This window comes from Eschrichtius robustus, chromosome 3 (genome assembly GCF_028021215.1).
Source record: "Eschrichtius robustus isolate mEscRob2 chromosome 3, mEscRob2.pri, whole genome shotgun sequence".
Lineage (NCBI taxonomy): Eukaryota > Metazoa > Chordata > Mammalia > Artiodactyla > Eschrichtiidae > Eschrichtius > Eschrichtius robustus.
In genome coordinates, this window is record NC_090826.1 from 184,603,208 (window position 1) to 184,629,017 (window position 25,810).

Sequence of the window (25,810 nt, forward strand, 5' to 3'; positions counted from 1 at the left end):
CCCCCCACCTCTCCACTATTAGAAACTGTTTAATCCTCATGAAAATGCTTAGCTTCAGAAGATATCTTTTTAGGGAGTAAGTTCTGTAAAATCGTCCCTTTCTGAAAATTCTTGGTATAATTTTAAGAAAAGTTACATTTCTCATATCACCTCTTAGTCATAAATTTAAAGTATTTTGTATTTGCTATCATCCTTGAGGAATGTTTGCTGGGGAGTTTATTCCCATCACAAAAGATGCTTACAAGCTGTAAGGACAACCTGGAATCTTCCTGTCATTGTACATAGATGTTCAGGAGGAGATGGGCTAAAAAGTACAAGGCAAACTTCACCCAGTTCATGATCCTGGCTCAGCGTTTCCCAAACATGGTACCCATTGCAAGGAGCAAGCAGACTGGATGGAGGATTTAGCTGGATGACTAAACATGACAGACAGACGGGCTTCCTATATTTTAAAGTTGATTTTTTAAAAATGATCAAGTGTCTCAATAAGAAGAATTCAGAAAAGAGTTTCTCAAAGCTTAGTTCCCAGAGCTGGGTCATCGCAGTGGATCTTATCGCCCTGGCTGTGTCCAGGAACGTGGAGCTTCCAGGATACTGTTCAGGATAAAGGTATCACCGACCTCGTCCCTCCTAGAGAATATTTGATTAAGAGAGGCAACTGACATATGTTTTATCTTCAGTCGTCCATCTAAGCTTTGACACTCTTATCTGCTTGGAATTAGAGTTTCTTAGATATAGAAGGAGCTTCACTCCATGACTGAAGTTTTTACACTGCTGTGCACCCAAGTATAGTGGCCCAAACCTCTGCTTCCACACTTTCAGGAATGGGAAACTCACTCACACTCCATCTTCCCAGAAATCCCCTAGAAGTTGTCTTTTCTGTACTAAAATAATATATGATGACCTATAGCTCCCTATAGCAGTCATTGGCAGCATTGTAACTCTTGAAGCCAATGTCAACCTTACTTACATGTCTTCTTCTTGAGAACACAAATATTTGAAGAAAAGTGTCTTGTACTATCCGAGCCATCACTCCTATCATGCTGAACACACCCAGTTTCTTCTAATGTTTTCCACCTGACATCGTTTTCAGACACTCCGTCAGCCGCTTGCTTGCTCTGGAATACATTTGCTTATCTGGCTCCTAGATGTGCCTGACAGTGAAGAGTGACACAGGACTGGAACCTTCTCACTCCAGAGAATGTTCTCCTGTTCTGCAGCCTAATGCCCCATTGACCTTTGGCCAGCCACCTTCTATGACTGGTTCACTTTGAGTTGTTCTCCCTCTTGGTGCCACAGATCTCTGCTTCTTCCACCCTAAACCAATGAAGTGCACTTAGACCCAAGTGGCTTTTATTTATTCTAAATAAGTTTCTTCTTGTTGTAGTCCATCAATCATTAAAACTTGGTTATTTCATATCCCTATTTGTTGTCCCTCTTCATGATACATCAACAACACATATGAGAATCATTCTTTCCGTGTCCACAGACAAGTCATATATGGCGTCAGGTGTTTCTAAAATCATGTAGTAAATCACGGGCTCTGACTACTTGCTTGTGATTTCTGAAGAATAGGACTGCTGGAGAGTCAAGCTTCTGAGAAAAAGAAACAGCTCTGTGTTCTGCCTGTCTTTTCATCTGGATCCACAAAGTGATGCTGCAGGCGTCCCAGGATGACCAACGGGGGCCACCCCTGAGGCAGAGCAATTCTGTGCATATTCCCAAACCTCGGGAACTTCAAGAGCCACATTTTCTTATCGAGCATTTTATCTCATATGAAAGTGCTGCCGTGCATTCAGAGATGTTAGCCTCTTCAGACAGATTGTTACATCTAACAATGCACTTTGAAAGCTACCTGTAGTTGCCTGGAGCAGGTGGTCTCCAAATGCAGATTCAAAATGTAATGTTCCTGTAGGAAATCAAGGTAGAATTCTGAAAATGCAGACTTTTATGCAGAAGGTCTTCAAACACAGATGGTTACCTAAGCAAGCTTCACTATAATTCAGCTAAAATAAAATATGTCCCACCTTTGCTCAAACTTCAGTGGAACCATATGACAACATTTAAACATGGTGGAATGTGCTTTTTTTCTGGTTAGGATTGGGCTGTGAAGACTTGAAGATAGCAATATGTTTAAGACAATGCTTTTGTCAAGTTCATCAGTGATTTCCAGATTGCAAGATTCAGTGGTCATTTTTCAGTCCTCATCTGCCTTGACCTCTCAGCAACAGTTACCACAGTTGAATACGCCCTCTTCCTGAAAACTCTTTCCTCACTAGGCTTATGGTGTGTCACTCTCCCTTCGCTCTCTTTCTGCCTTACTCTTTTATCATCTCCTCTACCTCCACATGTCTGATGCTTAAGGGCTCAGTTCTTGGACCTCTTCTTTTCTCTCTCTAGATTCACTCTCTTGGTGATCTCTTCCAATCTTAGGGCTTTAAATGCCACATTTACACTGACATCCAAAATTACTATGACTAGCCCAGAATGTCTCCCCTGAACCTCTATATCTAACTGCCGACTAGAAATTTCCACCTGAATATCTAATAGGGCATCTCAAATTTAATATGGAATCTCATTTCTCCCCCAAATCTGTTCCTCCAGTTTTCTTCCCCATCTCTGCAAATGGAAACTCAATGCTTCTAGTTACTTGGACCAAAAGCCTTGGAGAGCAACTTGCCCCAGAAAATCCTGTTGGATCTACCAAAATATTTCCAAAATCTGACCACTTCTCCCCATCTGCACCATGACCACTGATCCAAGCCACCATCATTTATCTCCTGAATTTCTGCAGTAATATCTCTACTTTCTTCGGGGTTCTGCTCAAATATTACCTTCTCAGAGAGTTCTTCCCTGACAACTCCATTTAAAATGACAACTCCACTCCCACCCGCAGCTCTCCCTAGTCCCTTTCTCTGCCTGAGTTTTTGTATATCAAAGAACCTATCACCACCTGACAGACTATATAACCTCCACCCAAATGGAATGTAAGCTTTAGGAGTACAAGAACTTTTGTTCCTACTATATCATCAATGATTTTGAAGGTCAGCATTTATTTTTATACTTCTCAAGCGTTTTCCTGTGGTGATGCACATCAATAGCATTGCCACGTCAATGCATTAGAAACCTCTCTGTCCACAGGAAATGTTGCATGAGTTCAAAACTCAGCTTTGCCCTAGTACTTTGTGCCCCATGCCTCTCCTTCACCCACCCAGGACCACAGAAGGAAGAGTCTTCCTCTTCCTTTGTTCAACTGCCTTGCCTCTTAATATTATTAGGGGTATCTTCCCAAAAGAGGATTTGCAAATCTAATTCTTGGTTTCTGTACTTTACAAGGAAGAGTCAGGTTTGATGCCATTTGTTTGAGCATGCCCCCAAATAGCAACGATGACGATTGCTCAAACAGTTTGCTTACATGTGTTGCAGGAAGAGCTCTTGCTCCCCAAGTTTCTCCAAATCAAGTTGGAGTGCAGTAGTATCTGATATTCCACGTTTAAGCCCCACCTTTTTAGGGCAGTGAGGAAGAGGTTCAAAAGTTTATCGGTGCAGAAATCTTCTCTTTCTCTTTGTGATCAGTGGACTTCCACTATCAACTATAAACCAAAATCTAGTTATTTTCAGAATAAAGTAAACTGAGAAGTTCAGAAAGTCAGGGATGGCTTTTCAAATTGTTATTCTATTGAATAAGCCTGTCTTGAACTTTTAAAAATATGAATGTATTTGTGCATATATGTATATATATATATATGCATTACTTGTGGGTCTTCAGATGTTTCCTCTTTGTCTCTCCTCCTCTATTAAAGCATATGTGGCAGGCAGATTTGGCCAAGATGACTCCACTGGATATGCTGCTTTCCATCTTGACAAGAGCTATGGAGAGGCCTTCACGCTCTCCATGTTTGTTCGAACACATCGTCCATCGGGCTTGCTCCTAGCTCTGGAAAACGGCACTTGCCAATACATCCGTGTTTGGCTAGAGCATGGCAGACTAGCAATGCTGACTCCAGGTTCGCCCAAATCATTAGTAAAATTTGTTCTCAGCGATGGAAATGTCCGCTTGATATCTTTGAAAATCAAGCCAAATAGAATCGAACTGTACCAGTCGTCACAAAACCTAGGATTTATTTCTGCTTCTACGTGGAGACTCCAAAGAGGAGACGTCCTCTACATTGGTGGACTGCCTGACAGACAGGAGACTGAAGTTAATGGTGGATTCTTCAAAGGCTGTATTCAAGATATAAGGTTAAACAACGAAAATCTGGAATTCTTCCCAAATTCAACGAGCAACGCAGCCCAAGATGCAATTCTTGTCAATGTGACCCAAGGCTGTCCCGGAGACAACCTGTGTGAGGTAGGATTATTCATACCAACTATGTCCATAGTGTGTGCTAAAAGTTTCATTTTATTAAATAGATAATTTATTATAACTGTTCTTTGTATGTGAATATGGTGTTACTGACCCACCAGCCGTAGAATAATGCTTCATCCGTACTTTCCCAGCAGGACTCAGGGATTTATGTTGAGCCATGAAAGTACGGCCTTGATCTTATTGCCATTATGGTCCATTTAACCAACCAAGATAACTACATCTTCTACAACCAAATGACTTAAGAATAATTGTATTTTAATTCCCAGATTCTTAATGGCATCCCAGAGCTTTAACTGAATTAATTCATTTTGAAGATACAATTAACTTTATCTTAAATGCCCACCTACCATTGTTTTGAACATCTACTAAGTCAATAAGGAAAAAAAATCTGAGAAGTAACTTCCTTCTGGGAGTTGGATTTGAAATTTTCTGTAATATAATTACTCAGAGCCCATGCTTTACTTTGTATACTTTGTATGCTCTTCTGAAAGCTACTTCAATATGTGAATTTGTCAGCTCTGCATGAGCTTTCAGAGGAAAAGAAGGAAAGATATTTATATCTGCTGAACATTTATTGAGCTCCAACTATTGCCATGTACTGGGCTTGCTTCTAAATATATAAAAATGAATCATTGTAGCATTACTATAGGGGCACCTCCAATGTGCCTGGCACTATTTTCCATGGATCAATCCATTTCATTCTGTGGAAGGACTACTGTGCAAAGCAGGCGTTTTTATTCTCTCCATTGATGTTATTTACAGAGAAGTAAATTGGCGTTTAAAAAGGTTGGGTCACTAGCCTAGATCACATGTTAACAGTGGAATGGGCATAAATAAAGACGGAGCTCTCAGAAATTCCTTTATCAATACTTCCATTTTGAACACTGTGAGAAACCTTGTGAGAACTCAAATTATGATACGCTTCTGATTCAGAGGCAGAGCTGGAGGGGAGGTGGTGTCACTCCTCTGGGGACCCAGAGGATCCAAGTACCAACCTCCCTATGTGACTGTTGATAGAATCTTGGACAACGAAAGGGACCTCAGTTTCCTCACCAGTAAAAACAGGAGGAAAAGTCTCTAACTCAAACGATCATTAGTGACAGTGAAAGTGCCTGGTAATTTATAAATTACAGAGAATATTATTACACCTTTGAAAATCCTCCTTGTGCTACAGGAGATCAGTATTATATATTTTTCTTTATTTCCCTTTTCCTCTCTCTCGATGGTAGCAGTAAGTTTTATTCTATTTATCAGCCAATGGATATAAAAAGTTCGAAATGTAAATATGTAGGAAATTAGCATTCACAGATTAACGGGGTCTTTTCCATATTTAGTTGCCAGTGCTTCTTATGCCTTTGATGTGTTGTCTGCTCAGCCCAACCCCTGTCACAACGGAGGCATCTGCCACTCCCTGTGGGATGACTTCTCCTGCTCCTGCCCTGCGAACACAGCCGGGAAAGCTTGCCAAGAGGTTCGCTGGTGTGAACTCAGCCCGTGTCCTCCCCAGGCCCAGTGCCAGGCGGTGCCTCAAGGATTTGAATGTAAGTGCAGTTCAAACTTATCACCATCCAGTTCAGCTGGGCATTTCAGTTGTTCCATGAGTCAACCCAGAAAAAGAATACAGACAACTCCAGCTCAGCAGAGAAACGTGTAGCTGCTTCTCCCTACGCGAGTAGTGGTATAACAAACCTAATGGGAGTGTAATAAGCCAGAGTAGCCTCTGGGCAGTATCCTGCCCCTGGGTTTCTGAGTGGGAAACGGCGGTCATAGCAGCACCAAGCCTAGATCCTTGATCATTTAGGACTAATTTCTGAGAGTAACGTGGGAAACCAGACAGAAAATCTGTCTTTTAAGACAGATTTAAGACTAATTTAGGACTAATTTCTAGAGAAAGAATTAACCGGGTGATGTTTGGCTTTTCTTTTCTTGTTACTGGCAGTACAGAGTGAAAGTGCCAGTGTGAGCACATTGTCATTGGTTAACTATGAGGCTTCTGGCAATTCATACGTCTCCACAATCTAAAGCTTCCTCTGTAAGAAAAGGATAAAACGTCTACTTGATAAGTAGGTAACTCTGGGTGTGTGTGTGATGATTATATGACCTCGTGTGTAGAGAGCCAAACGCAGTAGGCACTCGATTGATGTTTGCCATGAGTATTTCCCTCAATCTGAATAGTTTTCCTGCCCAAATTCAGTACTACTGAACACAGTTTCCCAAATGTTAGCAATTTGAATACTATCTTTACAATTTTGACAGGTCTACATAGTAGCCACACTATTATTTATGGTATGTCTTTTCTCCTAGTTCAAATAATGCACAGTTCAGTCTATAGCCAACCATCTATGTTCGCACTCAATTCTAATCTCTTCCCCTTGTTCAAAGATTTTGCTTCTGAAATTTTTCTCTCACCCGCCAGCATCATCAATTTTCCCCTCAGTATATAAACATACTGTCAAATTTCCTCATTACAAACTATTTCCCTTGATATCCCTCCCATCCCCACCAGCCACCATCCCACGTTCCTGCTTCCTTTCATAGTGGGAGAAGCCCTCTCAGAGTTGTCCTCAATGTGCGTCCGATGTCCTTCTGTCCAGTGTTCTTTCACCCCAGCAGTTAGCTCCCACGCACCGTCACCATCTCTACCCTGAACTCTCTCAGCCCAGAGCTTCCCAAGGGCCTCATCCCTCCCTTCCCTTTTCTACCCAAGTGCCCTCTTCCCTGGCTTTACTTTTCTTCATGGCTCTAATCATCCTTGGATGTTTTGTTACACAGGTATTTGTTCACTTGTTCATCATCTTTTCCTCGATGGAATATAAGTTTCAAAAGGGAAGGAGATTTTCTGTCTGGTTTCCCACGTTACTCTCAGCACTTAGAATAGTGCCAAACATGTAGGAGGTTGTCAGTAAATATTTGTTAAATGAATATATATTTTTCTTCAATTTAGCTCAGTATTTTCACTTAACTGCTCTAGACTTAAATTACATTATCTGCATACAATTTAAAAAAATACATAAAATACCTTGGAAAACACTGCACTAAAATAATGGTCTGGAGCTAGGGGGTAGACTGACCTGAGGCCCAAAATCAACAACCAAGCCTCAAAGTGACTGAGAATGAGAATACAGTTACTTTTATGTTTCTGTATTTTAAAATCATATATCGAAATGGTATGTGAAGTGTATTGCACAGTGTATATACTTGGGGGGCGGTTTCTAAAAGAATACACATACTCTTATGTTTCATATTTAAGAAATAATATGCTACACACATGAATAAAGCATGATGAATTTGTGTAAAGAATGAGATCAGGCCTCTAATATGACACAGAACTTTAATGACACCTTTTCCATTGCTCTGCCCTCTGAATTGCTTGTTTAAAATAGTTTACTACTTATTAATTTTACTGTTAATCTTTTGACAGAAATACTAAAGTTCTCAGTCCCAGTTATATTCTACAATAGGGTTTAAATCATTTTGAACATTTTCACAGTGAAAAAAGAATAGGGTTTCTAAAAAACAGTGGCGGTCCAAGAACCATACCCTGGGTGCGTATTGCCCTCCGTGTCCACATAAAGGATTTGGATGCCCCACGTCAGAACGGCGTTAATGATCTTCACTGCTACTGCATTGCCACTACAGAAAGTGGAAAAATTTTGCCTCTGACCTTTCAAAAAGTCTCAGTAACATTTTTTTAAGTATGACTTATCTTAATGAAGGGAGAAAATGTAAATTAGTAGGAGGGGTGAAATTTTCCTAACCGATAGGTATAAAGCCTAGCATTCACTTTTGCTATTTTGTATAATTTTCATTTGATGTGACCTCATGACACTATTGTATTTATTTCTAGTGAGATGTGTTGAGAAGATAGTTCTGCTAGAATAACATACTCTTGAGAGTATAGCTCGTGCATTACCCGGAGTTTGCCTTTAGTGCTTAATCATTTCTATCTCTGTATCCTATCCGAAAACAATTAGAAATTACAACCCACCTTAGATACAGGTGTGTTTATTATGATAAAGTTCCCTGAAGAAAAGGCAAAGTATAAATGTTAACGTGCACTGCGGTTTTTACTCAGATCACAAGAAGTGATTTCCATGTGCTCAGTCTGTCAATGAAACTAGTTTATACAGCATGACAGACAGTATTCTTCCTTCAGGAGTTGGAGGGCTAATGAGATTTGTCATGTTAACATTTATGCAAAAACATGTAATGAGACACTTCTTGCTCTTTTCCTGCCTAATCCCAACCCCAAACTTGCTGGGAAAAACCACCACAGTCAAAAGCAATAAAATCAAGTGAAATGTTAATCCAGTCAAATGATACACTTGAATGATACCCTTGGACTTACTCCTGCTGTGGTTTCTAATCATTATCTCACTTTTCAGAATTAAGGATTGAGTTATTTTTATAGATTATTCATTTAGTAATATTTACTGAGCACCTGTTCTCTGCCAGGCAATGTTCCCTCCATAGGGTTTAGTGAGAACCTAGACAGAGAAGTTCCGTGATCTCGTAAAAGCTCATGTTCTAGTGAGGAAAGACAGACAAGGAACAAGTAGGAAAGTAAACAATATAATTTCAAATAGCTACAAGATGCTATGAAGAAAATAAAGCTGAGTAATTAAAAAGAGAGTGGATTGGGTGGGGGGAACATTTTCACTTGGATAGTTGGGGAAAGCATCTCGGAGGAGGTGACATTTGAGCGCATATTTTGTTGAGAAAGAGTCCGGTATGGGAAGATCGGGGGCCAATATCATGTCTAAGTAACAGCAAGTGTAAAAGGCCTGGTTTGGGAACAAGCTTGGCGTCTTCAAAAAATAGCAAGAAGTTTTTGTGGTGGTAGCACGTGCATGAGGAAGAGTGGCAGGAAATGGGACTGGAGAGTGAGGGGTCGGGTCACATAAACTCTGTCCGCCATGTTTAGGCTTTAGGAATCCTTTCTAGATGTGATGGTAACCGTGGAGGTGTTGAGCTAAGGCATGGTTGGTACATTGCTCTGCAGAGCAACAGAAGCCAGGACACTGAGAAGTGGTTGGAATAGGCTGTATAATAAAGTGTTCGAGGTTGGGTGTGGTGACCCACACATGAGGTAAAGACAGTGTCTTAAGGTCAATTTCTACTGAAAGCTGGAAGATAATGAGAATAGAGAATTGACTGCTGGATCGGGTAACACAGAGGTCACTGTGACCTTGACGAGAGTGGTTTCAGTGACGTGATGGGGAACAAGGCTGAAGGTATTGAAAAGAAAATGGGGGATGAGAAAGTTGAGACAAGGTGAATATAAAACTATGTGGAGAAGTTTTGCTGGAAAAGGAACTAGAGAAATAAGAAAGCAACAGGGTAGAGGGAGGTCAGGGTAGTGCTCTTGGGTCTTGCCTGTGTTTTTATTTTTTAAGATGGGAGCAATTACAACATATTCTTATGCTGATGGGAAGCAACAAAAAGGGAGGCAAAATGATGATGCAGAACAGAAAGAGGTTACGTGTAGAAGTAATATCTAAAAAAGGTGAAAATGAAAGGGACCCAAGGCGTGACTGGGAGAGTTGCCCTGGGATGTGTGCTGGAGCACCTACAGTTTCCCACCTGAGTAGGGAAAACCCACAGTAGGAATACACGCACAGCACTGCTGACACCTGATATGCGGGGGGTCCCCCCACCAAGCAATTCTGCTACACTAGCTGGGTGTCCTACAGGTTATCTCAATTTAATTCAACTCTGACACCATCCGCCCAGACATAGTGTCAGATCTCACAGGCTAAGGGCTCAGTCCCACTAGAAGACCCCCCACTGCACTTCAGATGCCAATCGCAAGTCCAGGTTGTCACCTGTGCTCCTGACCGATCAGCTATAAATCTGAGGCTCCCACGACCCCCGCCTCGGTTCAATTAATTTGCTAGAGAAGCTCACAGAACTCGGGGAAACCCTTAATTGTTTACCAGTTTATTAAAGGATATGATAAAGGTCCCAGATGAACAGCCAGATGAAGAGATACATAGGGCGAGGTCTGGGAGGGTCCCCAGTGTAGGAGCTTCTGTCCCGAGGAGTTGGGGTGCATGACCATTCCAGCGTGGGTATGTTTAACAACTTGGAAGCTCTCTGAACCCCATGCTTTTGGGATTTTATGGAGGCTTCCTTATGTAAGCGTGACCAACTATTAACTCCGTTTTCTGCACTCTTCCTTCTCCAGAGGATGGGCTGGGGCTGACAATTTCAAGCTTCTAATCATGGCTTGGTTTTCCTGATGACCAGCCTGCATCCAGGCTCCATCCAGGAGCCCACCCAGAGTCGTTGTCTCATTAGAACAAAGATGCTCCCTGTGCAACGTTCTTATCACTTAGGAATTTACCAGGGTTTTAGAAGCCCTGTGTCAGGAACCAGGGGCAGAGAACAGGAGATCTTTTTTCTATTATTGTACAGATGAGAATAAGGACAATGCAATCATTATAACACATGGAAAGCAGAGTGGATCCAGATTTGTTAGGTTTACAGATTAGGTGGGAAATTGAAGCAGTTCTTCTTTCTCCTGTTTTCTCAAGAAAGTGACAAAGGAGATCATAAACAGATAGGGTTAGATATTTTAAGAGATAAAGCAAGCTGTGAACGAGTGATCTTGTGGAATTGGAAAAACAGTCTAACAGAAAAATGCAATAAGATTGCCCAAAAGTGCTGTGGTCCCATGTGGTCACACGTATGCGGGCGTGTATTAGGGCAGAGGGTACGGTTGTATAATTTCGCCCAGCCACAGGATGCTACTTGGAGTTAGGCACAGATTGGTAACTCGGCACATAACTGGAGTTTGCCAGGTAGTAAATCAGTCATGTAGAATGCTACTTTTAAGTGCCTCCCGGTCAGCTTACTCAGAAGCCAGACTCCACTGTTAATTAACTGTGTCACTTGAGGCCCAGTTTATAGCTAGACTTGTGAGTTCTTTGTGCTTGATTTCTTTATGTGTAAAATGAGTAACCAATGCTTTATTTGTGGGAGCAGCTGTAAAATAACATTAGAAGCTACTGCATTTCAGTGGAAAAGAAATTCATGATTTGGGTTTTGGCATCTGACCACCCAGGTTTGACATTCTGGCTTAATTATCTCTTAGCCACTTGACCGTGAGAAAATTACTTAACCTCTGTGAGTCTCAATTTCTTCTTCCGTAAAATAGAGATGATAATAATAATGAACCTGTATTCGAGAACTTCGTATTAAAAATAATATAAAAGCAACTAACAGAGTGCCTAGCCTATATCAAACAATCCATACATGACGGTAGTAACGTGATGATCATTAATGTCAGTAAAGGTAATTAGGCAAACATTACAGATTTAGTAAAGTTTCTGATTGGCGTTGCCTTCTCTCTTTAGGTATCGCAAATGCTGTTTTTAATGGACAAAGCAGTGAGATATTATTCAGGAGCAATGGGAATATTACCAGAGCACTCACCAATATCACATTTGGTTTCAGAACAAGGGACGCAAATGCGATCATATTGCACGCAGAGAAGGAGCCTGAATTCCTTAATATTAGCATTCAGGATTCCCAGTTATTATTTCAGCTGCAAAGTGGCAACAGTTTTTACATGCTGAGCCTGACAAGTCTGCAGTCAGTGAATGATGGCATGTGGCACCAAGTGACTCTCTCCATGACAGACCCACGGGCCCAGGCTTCCAGGTGGCAAATGCAAGTGGACCAACGAACACCTCTTGTGACCAGCGCAGTTGCTACTGGGAGTCTCAACTTCCTGAAGGATGATATAAACATTTATGTGGGTGAGCGAGCTAGTGACAACACGCAGGGCCTGCGAGGGTGTCTAAGTACAATAGAAATCAGTGGCATTTATCTCTCTTACTTTGAAAATGTTCATGGTTTCATTAGTAAACCTCAGGAGGAGCAGTTTCTCAAAATCTCTATACATCCAGTGGTTACTGGCTGTTTGCAGTTAAACGCCTGCAATTCCGACCCCTGCTCGCATGGAGGACGTTGTGAAGACACGTACAGTTCTCATCACTGCACCTGTCCTGTGGGATGGTCAGGGGCACACTGTGAACTCGACATTGATGAATGCCTTTCAAACCCCTGTATCCATGGCAACTGCTCCGACAGAGCTGCAGGCTATCGCTGCAGGTGTGAGCCTGGCTACACCGGTGTGAACTGTGAATCAGATGTAGACAATTGCCAGAGTCACCTGTGTGCAAACGGGGCCACCTGCGTCAGTAACGCCAGTGGCTATTCTTGCCGCTGTCCTGGAAATTTCACAGGAAGATTCTGCAGGTGAGCATAATATCCACATAAAGTGTGTTTCGAGCTGTGTTCTACATCTTCAAGCTGGAAAGCTCTCCGCCCAGGTGTGAACATACAGGCTGTGCTGAGCAGGGGGTGACAGTCAACGGCCATCACAGTTTGGTCTAGCGAAGACAGGATCTCACCTGCTGGCATGTTCTACAAAGAGGAAGGGCAGGGTTTGGACCAGACTTTGAGCAAAATGTTTTCTCAGTCATCTCTGTTAGAATGTCTCAGGAACTACAGCCCCAGAGTCTGACAGCCTTAAGGCCTCAGGAAACAAATAACATTTACAACAAATGCAAGAGCTGAATTTTAGTATTGTTGGAGGAAGCATGACTCCTACCCCTAAGAGAATGCTCTGGGGTATTTCAGGCAGGTAAACTCATATAATTCTGAAAAGACTATGTTAAAGTATAATTTCAAAAAGGTGAAATCATGACTCTCAGAATGAACGTTTTGATGACTTTGTCATTAATTAATGAGGGAACCAGTAAGATAAAAATCAAAATGTCAAAGGATAATCTAATCATATACATAAATATGTCCATATAATATATATACACACTTGTAAATAGGGATGAGGAAATGAATTTACCAATAAATGCAAAATTGTGTAATAGCCTATAGGGCAACAAAATTAGTATTTGAACCACACTATTTCTACAGTGTGACAATTGACTGTATCGCTTCAAATTCATTTGCACTTCAGTGAACAAGATCCATTAGTATTACTATAATTTTCTGCAACTTACAGAGTTGTGAACTAGCTTGGTAAAGAAAACCTGAGTCATACACATTAGAAAAATCAGATAATCTTAGAGGGTCTTTTATATAACACCCAGCATTCCATTGAAAGAATACCCAGTGATCTCTTTTGCCCATTTCAAAGCATTTCACAGTTTTTTCTAAAACTATAAAGCTTAGTTCTGGCAGTCATATCCGTTTCATGTAATATAAATAGAAACAGGAATGAGTATTTTCCTGCCAAGTCACACTGCTTTAGTATTTGTATGTAAGTAGAATTCATTATTGTTTTTATAACTTATACTTGTTTTGAATTCACTAAACAATTGAGTTGTTATAGGCACGTGAGACGGTTATTTCTAGCAAGAAATAGATTCCAGAACGTGGGCGGGAAGGCCTGGAGTTGGCTGGCAGCCTGCAGACATTACACTAATTCAGAAGTGGTACCTTCACTGGATGAATCTCCTAGTAGACAGAATATGTAGCCAGACCTATAAGAAGATGTATTTGTCTCCGTAACATTTATTGCTGTTCAGAGTCTGTGAAGGCATGACACAGGGTTAGGTGCTGAGTGTTGACATTCCAATAAAATGTCACTTCTCATGAGTTAACCGACTCATTTGCCAACAGGTAATCTGAATGCTTAAAAGCAAAAGACATTCAGGATCAAAATTAATAGTACTGCCATGGTGACTTTGGATAAGTAAAATAAACATATATGCCCCAGTAACCAGTGCTCCAGTATTTTTTCTGCCTGATTCATCAAAGTCAAGTTTTCAAAGATTAAAGTTTTGATTTAAAAGTACTTTGTAATGAGATTCAAAATTGTTTATTGAACATTTGATGTATACAAAGCTTCATATTTGCATTGCTAATTGACCTCTTTCAACGCTGGTTGACACTTTTGGCTCCTTTGAAAAGTCCTTACGATATTTTCTTTTTAAAGTCGAATTGATTAGCTCTTGTGGGAAGAGACACACTTAACATCATATAGACCGGTTTCTCCATATTAGCTGCAGCGCGCACAGAAGGACAAATTAAATTCATCTGATATTTCCTGAATGTTGACTATGTATCCAATTCCATGCGTAACATGCACAGTGGGTCGAAGGACCTGAGCACCATAAAATCTTTTTAACCAGTCCTTTCACACCACTGGATTTTATCACACAGTAAAGTTCTGCTTAGCTTCTAACAATTTGTTCTGCCCCTTATAAGGATTCCTTAATATATACAGCTCTGTTGATAAACAAAAGAGCCAAGCTCAGAATTCACATGTGGTCACCACTGAGTGCCGTGTACAAACCTCCTGGACAGCACTTGGCTTGCATTCTGCTGAGCTGTGAGTTATTAGATGGGGGCAGCAAGTGTTGGCAGGGCAACTGGAGTTCAGCTGTGAAAGGCAACGGAGAAATCACATGAGGGCTTGGGTACCAGAGTCCTGTCCTTTCTCTCCTGGCCTTTATAGAGATGCAATTTTCCTCTGGCCTAGCTATAGCAAGTTTCTTTCCGGCGCTAAATTTATTGCCACCCCCAGCCTAGATCTTATCTCACGAACGAGCACTGGGTAGCAGTGGAAGACGGATAGCCATGCTCCATACAGCGCAGGCCTCCAGCAGGAGCTGTGGACTGAGAAGGTGATTCTGGAACAAAACAGCACAGTTAAGCATTTGTGGCTCAGCCAGCCTGAGTACCTAGTTAGTTTGGCATTGACTATATACATGAACTTTTCTAAAACGTTTTCATAAATGAAATGCGCAAGATGAGCAGTGTGGCTCTTACTTTTCTCTCTAGATACACCCGATTACCCTCAGCAGTCTGTGGGAATGAGAAGACCAACCTCACGTGCTATAACGGCGGCAACTGCTCAGAGGTCCAGGGTGAAGTAAAATGTGTGTGCTGGCCGGGTTTCACTGGGGAATGGTGAGTCGCAGCAGAGCTTTATAGGAGAAAAGTCTGGGCTGAACAACAGCGAGATTATGCAAAGTTTATTTCTCCTCTAATTTTTCATCTCAGTTCCCATAGGAAAATCCATGCTGAAATATAGGTCTGGACAGAGACAAACAATAAAAAAGAAGAAAAATTATAGTTTAGGTCAAAGTCAAGAACACTTTTTTAGCCAAGACTTAACTAAGGAAATATGTCTTCGAAAACGGTAAAATGTGATACTGTTTATTCTTAGAGGTACTTCTGGATGTATGTTTCTGTCCCACTAACTCTAGTACATGATGCAAACACGGTTGTTGGTGAAGGTAAAATGTAATAAACCTTAAAGATTGCCCCTAGAATTACCTTCAACCCTAAAAGTATACACACTTTATCCAGATGAATCTACCTTTCCCAAAGAAACCCTTCAGCTCTGCGGTACCTAATGCCGGGATTGTCGGTATGGGGTTTGATCACTGGTTTCGGTCTGTGACTTGCTGAACATGCAGGCAAATTTGCATATGCATTTGACTGGCCGAGGTGAGGGCAAGTGCAAGAAGGTACATATTCCGTAGCTTTTATCGGATTCCCAAGGGGATCAATGTTCCCAGAATAGTAACAAACTGGGGCTCTACAAGGTAGAGATACTATAACAGCAGGTAACAGATACTTAGCCATTTTTTTCTAGTGCTATGCCAGGCACCGGACAAATTGTTATTATTGTTACTGTTATTATTGTCTCTCATTGTTATTATTTCCATTGTGCATTTGTGTAAACGGAAGCCAAGAGGTTAAGTGACAGGTCAGGTGCCAATCCAGACACGTGCTGCTGCAAGGTCGCACTGCCTTCAAAGCCTCTGCTCACCTGTAGATGTGCTGGCATAAATGTATGACTAAATCTTTACTTGCAACACTTAAAAGAAAAGGAAAAGAGTTCTCCTCCATCTCATGTATCATCCAGGGTAAGATAATACTGATCTCTGATCAAACTTCCTCCGAACAAATTAGATCAATTCAAGTCCAACACATTGGACAAAGAGATCTCGACTGAATTAATTTTCCCCAGAAGAGTAGTTAATAAAATAATGGGTATATTTTTGCTCCACAACAACTAGAGTTTGGATTAATTTGAATTTTCTTTTTTTCAACCAGTTCTTTGGGCACCACAGAGATACAGCTCTTTTGCCAGGTTTACAAAACAGCAGGCAATCTCGGCCACACCTGCATTTTTCCCTCCGACATTGAATGACAAGGCTAGCCAGCTCTTGCCATCACGGCTTGCTCTCAGTGGCTGGCTCTAAGCGGCACAGGCGGTCCAAGTATCCACGTGCACGGAGGTGTGCAGCCTAGAGTCACGTCCCACTTTTCATTGCACCGTATTATTAACCCAGAGACCATTCGGTTGGCCTCCAATTCCACATATATCAAAAACACTGCAAAGATTTTCTTGTCCTAAAATTTGAACAACACTTTAACTATATATTTAAGTGCTGGTTACCTCCAGCCTTCAATGTCACCATTTAATGCTTAATGGCACATTAATGTTTAATGGCCAATGCATAGAACTCATTCAAAGCCTTGGCTTATTTTTCTCCACTACTCACACCTTATTCCTATTTACAACAAACATTTCCCTTTCCTCCAACGTTTTATTTGTTTTAAAAAAAAGAGAGGGATCTGGCATTTAAATTCAAATTGTTGACTTGAAATGTGGTACGAAAAGGAAGCTCAGCGTTTCTGTTCCTCTCCCAGGAGTCTTCTCATCCGGATAAACTTCTTTACTGAAAATGGATTTCTAAAATAGTGAACACATGTCCCATGGATTCTGTGCTTTCAAAGTCCTTCTCCGTCATTAGTTAATGCACTGGATGCCAATGGATTTATTTGTTTTGATTTTCTACCTATTCATAACCTCTAATGAAAGCTCCAATAATGTTTATAATGATTGTGTGTATATGTTGCACTGTTCAGCTCAAAAGAGAAGTAGATAAGAAACAGAGAAAGAATAGCTGGAGGAAAGCTAGAAAATACTGGGCAGTCTCCCAAGGCCTAGGGGGATGTGACTTCCATAAAGTCCAGAGATATTGAAAAGCTGTCCTCTAACCAACTGCCTTCTCCTCTGTCGGGTGAGACCTCCAGCTCCGTGCTGTCCCCCTGGCAGGCTGCGCGTGATGGATGCCGTGAACACTCTGGCCCACCCAGGGCAGGCAGTCCTCGGCAGGCTCCCTCGGACCGCCACGTCATGCTCTGGTCTAATCAGAGGAGCCTCCTTCCAGCCCAGAGGCCTAAGCCAAAAAAGGAAAACAAAATGCCTCAGCTATGCTTGGTATCTAAGGGGATAAGGAGCTGTTTTTCTGGGAAGAAATCTTTTTCCCTTTATGCCTTGGGTTGGCCCTGCCCAACCTTCCACCTCATCCCTTCAGTTTGAGCCTAGGGATTAGTGGATGACCCAGGCATGCACGCTTACCTCTTAGGAGGTGGGGAATGAAAAATTGTTTACAGTGGACTTCAACCTTGTGAGCTGCTCTGTAGAGATTCCCGAAGCTGAGGTTTTGTATGAATTTCCCAAAGTAAGAAAGACGCCTCAGTTACCCGTCTATCCCAAGGCCTAGCAGTGGGGTTTGGCACATGGTAAGTGCTAAATAAATATCTACTCAATGAGTGATTGGGGAGTGATTGGGTAAAACACGTAGTAGTTCATGGAAAATTAGGGGGAAAATGACAGTGTCCCGGGGAAGAGGAAAGTTTCTGTTTACCTTAGAACTGATATCACTGGTTTTTGGAAAATTTGGCTTTTGAAAATCATTCTACCTGAACATGCAAGAATTACACTTAGCTATGAAACTGATTTATTAGCAAGTGTAAGCTTCTAATTACCTATTTTGGCTTTTGGTTAAAAATGGGTTTCCCAAGGATAATAATCCCAAATCTCCCAGCATAAACCAAATACATTTTTCTGTTTCTGAGGGGCTTTACCCCTTCGCCTGGGGGCACTGATGCATTAGAATTCTCACAGCTTCAGTGGAGGTCTGCTCTGTAGACGCTAGGTTGAAAAACTACAGCTCACTCTCCTGGTCCCCGTGTACCCCAATAAACTGAACTTTTATAAGGTGGCAACGACACTAACACTCTAGAGGGAGAAATTGACTTATGCATGGCCCCATTTTGTCTTGGTTTCTAGACATTTGCACCTGTTTTCTCTTTCTAATTAACTGTGTGTGTGTGTGTGTGTGTGTGTGTACAAATTATTTTCATTAAAAGAAAAATTTGTGAAAGGAATTTTGAAGATTATCTCCCACATTATCAAGCATATACAACAAAGGGCATGGGGACTGGTCAATTACACCGCGCTGTTCTATGTGGATCAGGCCAGCGTTCTCCCTCCCCATTCATTTCACAGCCAATTTATTGAACTGGGGCCCGGGTTTCTGCTGTTTCTGTTTTCAAGGTGTGAAAAGGACATTGATGAGTGTGCCTCCGATCCCTGCCTCAATGGAGGCCAGTGCCACGACTTGCTGAACAAGTTCCAGTGCGTCTGTGATTTGGCCTTCGCCGGCACGCGCTGTGAGCTGGACGTAAGCGGCCTCTCCTTCTATGTCTCCCTCCTGCTCTGGCAGAACCTCTTCCAGCTTCTTTCTTACCTCATTCTGCGCATGAATGATGAGCCCGTGGTCGAGTGGGGTGAACAGGATGATTATTGACGTACCTGTGAACATTCCCAAACTTTAAAGCCATGAATTTCAAGAGATGCCTTTAAATAAAAACCATCTTGAAAATTAAAATAAATTCAAGGACTATTTTAAGCATATTGCAAGCACTTTATGAGTATGTCAAATATTTACCTATTCCGGCTCTAAATGCAAAAAAAGAATTGTTCTTAATATGAGCAGAAACATCTCACTGTTGAGAGTATTTAGTACAAATATGCCATCATTCTTAGCGCTTCTGTATTTGGATGACCACTGCAGTAAGAAACAACTTTCTCCCACACCCCATTCTTGTGTGTACTTTTACAATATAAGTTGCCCTCATTCGCCCTCATCCTCAGTCATTTATGTTCTTTCATTCCTATCTATTATTCATGACATGACAATTTGAAAATTCCTGATTAAACTATTTATATCCATCTATGCTCTTATACAAGCTATTCAGATGACGTGTTGCCAGTTCTCTGGTAAGTTAAAAAATATATATAAAGAGAAAGTGGGAAATTCCATGAAATCCCTCAAAATCTAGAAAGAAAATTTTGTGATACAATTGGTATCAATTCTCAAGTTATATACCTCACCAGTATAATTTACAATTCCATAAAAACCTTCCTTCCTCAGAAAAAATGACAGATAAAACCTTTCTCCATTTCTTTTTCCTACAATATTTTCTATCCAAATAATAACTTTTTGTTAATTGCTTATAGATTTATGAGCTTATTGACATTTCTATCAAATGGACTAATCTCAATTGCTTTTCAATGCATATTCAGTAAAGAAATAAGCATTATTAGATATGCATACACTAAAAATGTAAATTATAAAACTTGAATTTCTTGGAGGCATATTTTTCTAAAATTTGCAAGTAAATTTATCCTCTTCAACTATCTGAGAAAAAAAGCATAGTACCTATTGTAATCAAAGTATATTTGGCATTATGACTTTTTAAAGAAATAAATACCTGAAATGACAGATCTACAAAGTAAATTAATAAGATATGCAAAGATTAATATATTCTTGCTTAGAGTATATAAAATAGTAATTAGAAAATAACTTTATTTGCTAATAGTTTTATTGCTTCCACACTGCATGTTATCATTTATGCTAAATATCTTTGTGTGGATATTCCTTCCAAAGGAGCCATTATCTGTGTTCATTTAAAGGGAAAATAATTTGATCCTATGAATTAATTTAGAAAGCAACTATAATAACAATGGCCCACCAAATATCATTTTGTAAATGTGCTTGTGTCTTTAGGAGCTGCCCTGGTTTGAAAATGTGAGGGTAATTTATCCACTGTGTGATATCCAATACTCATTTAGTTCCAATTGTTTTAAGAAATTTGTTTTTCTGTGGAAATTACCAAGGTAAACTTAACTATACCATGAAATCAGAATTACGAAGTAGTATACTATAAAAGCAAAAGAAATATCTTCAGTTTTATTTTTCAACAATAATAGAGGATTTTATGCAGCAAATTTATCCTGTGGAGTGCTGGCAGGCGCTTAACTGGGAGAGACTCATGTTGAAGTCTTTCCTTTCTACTCCCCGCTCCCCTCGCCTCCACACAGTACGTGCCATCCTGCCATCTCAGCTGATCTGTTCCAAAGCTAGATTTCATGGCAAGAGACATGGGGAAAACCTTCCCATCAATATTTGCATTCCCAGATTATCTTAAGTAAGCATAAAATTGATACAGCCAAAGACCACGTGTACAGTTTTCACATTTGCTCCCATTGGGCATATCCGTAATTCTATACGTATAAGTCATTCCAAATGTAACATGTTTCCTTCCAAATATATTTAAGAATCACTCACCATCTCTTTCTCTGTACAATTCTGATGCCTCTGTTGTCACTGTAATTGTCAGTAGTTGCTTTTCTGTTTTCCAATGTCTTGTCATAGCTGACTTAAAAACACTCCCTTTTCTCTGTCTTCTTCTGTATTTTCAATTGCATTGTGTGTGACTGTGGCTTTTGCACATTTGCACAGAAAAATAAAACCATTGTTTCTGTATCTCTACTCCTCATCCTCTGATAACTGTCTTCATTTGGCTTGACTGTGTCTTGCACGTTAAGATGTCCACAAGCCAGGCGCGTGCATGCACACGCACACACACACACACACACACACACACACACACACCCCACATAATGAACACAGAAGTACCTATGCTGATCACCCTGAATTGTGGTCTCTTTCCCCTGATGTGTTACTGCAGGTAAACACCTGCGGCAGTCAAGGTCAAAGTTCCATGTATTGATACTTTCCCTCTGTGGCAGGTATTCCTCTAGTTGTAATTCTAGTATTGATGACATCCTCAATTATTCTTACTATTGATTTGCATCGTCCCCACCAGCGCTAGCCATAGTTAACTTGGCTCTGAGGAGGGGCCGTCTCACCTGAGTGACAGAAATTCACACAAACTCCTCTAGACTCCATTTCTGAAGCATAACCTATAGTAGTTGAATTTAAATTTTTTTTATTTTGTTCTCTTTTAAGGTTCAATATTTGAACTAAACAAGGCTATATCTCCATCTTTGGCCATGCCTCTTCCTTCTGTGTGTGTGTACATGGGGAGTGGTTTTTATCACCCTCCTTTTTGGAGAGCAGGGAAGTTGAGAAAACAGGGAGGTTTGGAGAAATTAGTGTTTTGACAGCACAGAAAGACAAATTCACTTAACACTATCAAGAACCTTCTCTGTGCCAGGGACTGTGATAAGCCTTTTATAAATACATAATTTTTTTCAGTCTAAGGGCAACCAGTATCTCTCACCTTCCAAATTCTTCACTAAATTGTATTTAAAGATCCTTTTGCCATGTCTGAGTTTTAAAGCAGAAGTTACTCAGCTTTAATTTCGCAAAATTTAAATGGGGCCTCTTCTAGAAATGGTTACACATAAAATTTGAGTTTAGTGATTTAGGAAGAAAACCAGTGAAAGCAATACGAAAATTATTCTCAATTACCAAAATTATTACTAACACGGACTAATTTCATTTCTCTACTTTAGTCTTTTGATTTATTCAACAAATATCTGATGAATACCACTATGTGCTGTGCCCTGGACTAGGTACTGAGACTACAACTGTAGATTAGACACAGCACTTGCCCGTAAGTTGAGGGTCTTGTAGAGCAGGGGTCCCCAACCCTGGTACCGGTCCACAGCCTGTTAGGAGCCTGGCTGCCCAGTGGGAGGTGAGCGGTGGACAGGTGAGCTGAAGCTTCACCTGCCGCTCCCCGTCGCTCACATTATCGCCCGAGCCATCCCCCCATCACTGGCATTACTGCCTGAGCCATCCCCCTTCACCCCCACCCCACACCCGTCCTCCGGGGTCAGTGGAAAAATTGTCTTCCACGAAATGGGTCCCTGGTGCCAAAAAGGTTGGGGACCGCTGTCATAGAGGATGTAGGTCAACAGAGGAGGAGAGTTCCTGGGTCCGTGTTAGGATGGAACTTAGTGCCAGCTCTAGAAGAGCACAGAGGAGGGGCATTTTTGCCCAGTCTTAAAGGCAGAAGGTCAAAGAAAGTCCCAAAGCCTAAGCTGAGATTCAAAGGCGAACAGACGTGAGGTTGTGTCAGGAGGGCTGGAATAGCGGGGGGCATGTCAGCAGAAGGGGCTGCAGAGGTGTGCGGTGTGGCCGCGTGAAGTGGGCGGGGGGCGGGGGGGGGGGGCGGAGTAAGCCTGAGGCTGCAGAGTCGGCGGAAGTGAGTCCTCGGAAGCCGTGTCAGGGACCTAGGCTTTTCTTCCTAAGAGCAATGGAGAGTCTTTGATAGGGTTCAAACAGAGAGGTGACATGATTACGCTTGCACTTTAGAAGATTACTTGGGCTTCTAGGGAGAGAATGGATTCAAAGCAGGGCAAGACTGGACCCATAAAGACACATTTAGGAGGCTGTTGCAGTGGTACAGACAAAAAGGCAGGGCACTTTGAGCTACCTTCTATAGTGAAACGGGATGTAGAGAAAGGGCTTCATTTAACAAAGTTTGAAGCAGTAAGATCTTATGATTGTTTGGGAGAAGCTGTAGATCTGAGTACATGAAAAGTTAAATTTGGTGAATCTTATTTTTTAAAATTTTGTTAATTGAATAAATGAATACATGTAAGGTCAATGGACTATCCAAGTACAATTACTAGTTAGTGTGAATATGCCAGTCTGAAGTTCAAGAGACATGGCAAGCTGGGAGTATACATTTGGGAGTCTTATTATAGATCTATTGAACTTTTGCATTTTATTCTCCATATCTGTATTATTTTTTTTGTATTTTTGTATTTGTTCACTTGTATTTTTTTAGTATTTTTCCAGCTTTGTTGAGATATAATTAACATATAACATCCTGTAAGTTTAGGGTGTCCAGTGTGTTGGTTTGATACACTTGTATTTTGCAAAATGATGACCACCTTAGCATTAGCTAACACCTCCATCACATCACATGATTACTATTTCTTTTTTGTGGTGAGAATATTTAAGATCCTCCCTCTTAGCAACTTTCAATAATACAGTATTATTAACTATATATGGTCACCATGGTGTACATTAGATCCCTGGAACTTATTCATCTTATAACTGTAAGTTTGTACCCTTTGACCAGCATCTCTCCGTTTTCCCCACTCCTCAGCCCCTGGCAGCCACCATTCTGCTCTCTGCTTCTTTGAGTTCAATGTTTTTAGATTCCATATATGAGTGAGATCATACGGTGTTTGTCTTTTTCTGTCTGACTTGCTTCACTTGGCATAATGCCCTCCAAGTCCATCCATGCTGTTGCAAATAGCAGGGTTTCCTTCATTCTCATGACTGAATAATAGTCCATTATATATACTGTTGACCTTGAACAACACAGGTCTGAACTGCGAGGGTCCACTCACTTATATGCGGATTTTTTTTGAATAGTAAATATAGAATGCTAGAGTCTGAGGTTGGTTGACACCCAGGATGCGGAGCCATGGATATGGAGGAACCACGAATATGGAGGAACGGCACATACGGAGGGCCGACTATAAGTTATACGCAGATTTGTTACTTTGAGGAGGGTGGGCACCCCTAACCTCCGCATTGTTCAAGGGTCAACTGTATGTATATAAATACACTCATCTCTGCAAGATCCTATTTTCATTTCCTTTGGATAAATACCCATGAGTGGAATTGCTGGATTATGTGGTAGTTCTATTTTTAATTTTTTGAGGAAATGCCATGCTGTTTTCCATAGTGGCTGCACCAATTTACATTCCCACCAACAGTGCATGAGGGGGTTTCCCGTTTGTCCACATGTTCTCTAACACTTGTTATTTTTTGTCATTTTGATGATAGCCATTCTGACAGGTGTGAGGTGGTATCTCATTGTGGTTTTGATTTGCATTGACTGAATGATTAGTGATGTTGAGCATCTTTTCATGTTATCTTTTTGATCATTTGTGTGTCTTCTTTGGCAAAATGTCTATTCCTATCCTCTGTCCATTTGTTAATTGGATTGTTTGGGTTTTTTTTCTATTGAGTTGTATGAGTTCTTTATATAATTTGGATATTAACCCCTTATCAGATATACATTTGCAAATATTTTCTTCTATTCTGTAGATTCCCTTTTCATTTTGTTGATGGCTTCCTTTGCTGTGCAGAAGCTTTTCAGTTTGATATAAAACTCACTTGCTTATTTTTGCTTGTGTCAAATCCAAAGAAAACCATTGGCAACACCAATGTCTTAGAGCTTACCCCCTATGTTTCCTTCTAGAAGTTTTATGCTTTTAGGAGTTTTATGGTTTCAGGTTATACATGCAAGTCTTCAATCCAGTTTGAGTTGATTTAATACAGTATGGTATAAGACAGGGGCCCAGTTTCATTCTTTTGCATGTAACTGTCCAGTTTTTCCACCACCACTTATTGAAGAGATTATTCTTTCTCCATTTTATATTCTTGCCTCCATTGTCATAAATTAATTGGCCATATATGTGCAGGATTTTTCTGGGCTCTCTATTCTGTTCCATTGATCTATGTGTCCATTTTTATGGCAATACCATACTGTTGGGACTACTCTAGCTCTGTAATATAGTTTGAAATCAGGAAGTGTGACACCTCCAGCTTTGTTCTTCTTTCTCAAGATTGCTTTGGCTATTAGAGTCTTTTGAGGTTCCCTACAAATTTTAGTATTGTTTTTTCTATTTCTGTGAAGTGCTGAAATGTTGGTCTAATAGAAGCTACATTGTCCTTAACAGAAGTGGGAACTATAATTTTAAGAAGTTAGTCTTAAACTGTATTACCATAAGCATTTGGTCCCAGAACAAGGGTTATTGTTTTCCTTCTGACTTATGTACTGACCAAGTCACTTCAGAAGTATAAGTTTTACTTCCAGGCACCACATTCAGAGGAAAACCTTGATGACTTCCAGGCCTAGAGAAAGGCATTTTAGAAACAGTCTAAGGATAGGGGATGTTTTCTCTAGAAAGAGAAGACTTAAGGAAAGCATGAAACTGCCTTCAGATGCTTGAATTGTTATCATGAAAATGAAAAAGTAGATTTTTTTCTATATTAATACAGGGAGCAGAAATAAGACAGAGGAATAGAATTTATAGGAAAAATATTTCAAGTCAGCATAAGGGAAAAGAATTTAACACTGGAACTATTCAATAATGTAATGCATTGACTTGCACCAAAGTGAACTCCCATCCCTGGAAGCATTCAAATAGAAACTAAGTGACAGTATGTCATAAATATTGCAGAAAATATTTGTCACTAATTGAGAGCAATGCATGGACCTGACCACTCTTAAGCGTCTATGATTAGCTGATTAAGCACA

At 40.7% G+C, this 25,810-nt stretch overlaps 1 protein-coding gene across 4 annotated transcripts in view; it reads left to right on the top strand.

Moving 5' to 3' along the window:
• CRB1 (crumbs cell polarity complex component 1) overlaps positions 1-25,810 on the top strand; it is a 275,719-nt gene that overhangs the window by 221,708 nt on the left and 28,201 nt on the right. For all 4 annotated transcript variants that reach the window (XM_068541848.1, XM_068541846.1, XM_068541847.1 and 1 more), the window contains 5 exons: positions 3,804-4,351; positions 5,745-5,910; positions 11,728-12,634; positions 15,185-15,313; positions 18,765-18,891. In XM_068541848.1, the coding sequence (XP_068397949.1) occupies positions 3,804-4,351; positions 5,745-5,910; positions 11,728-12,634; positions 15,185-15,313; positions 18,765-18,891 (1,877 nt within the window). The remainder of the gene's footprint in view (positions 1-3,803; positions 4,352-5,744; positions 5,911-11,727; positions 12,635-15,184; positions 15,314-18,764; positions 18,892-25,810) is intronic.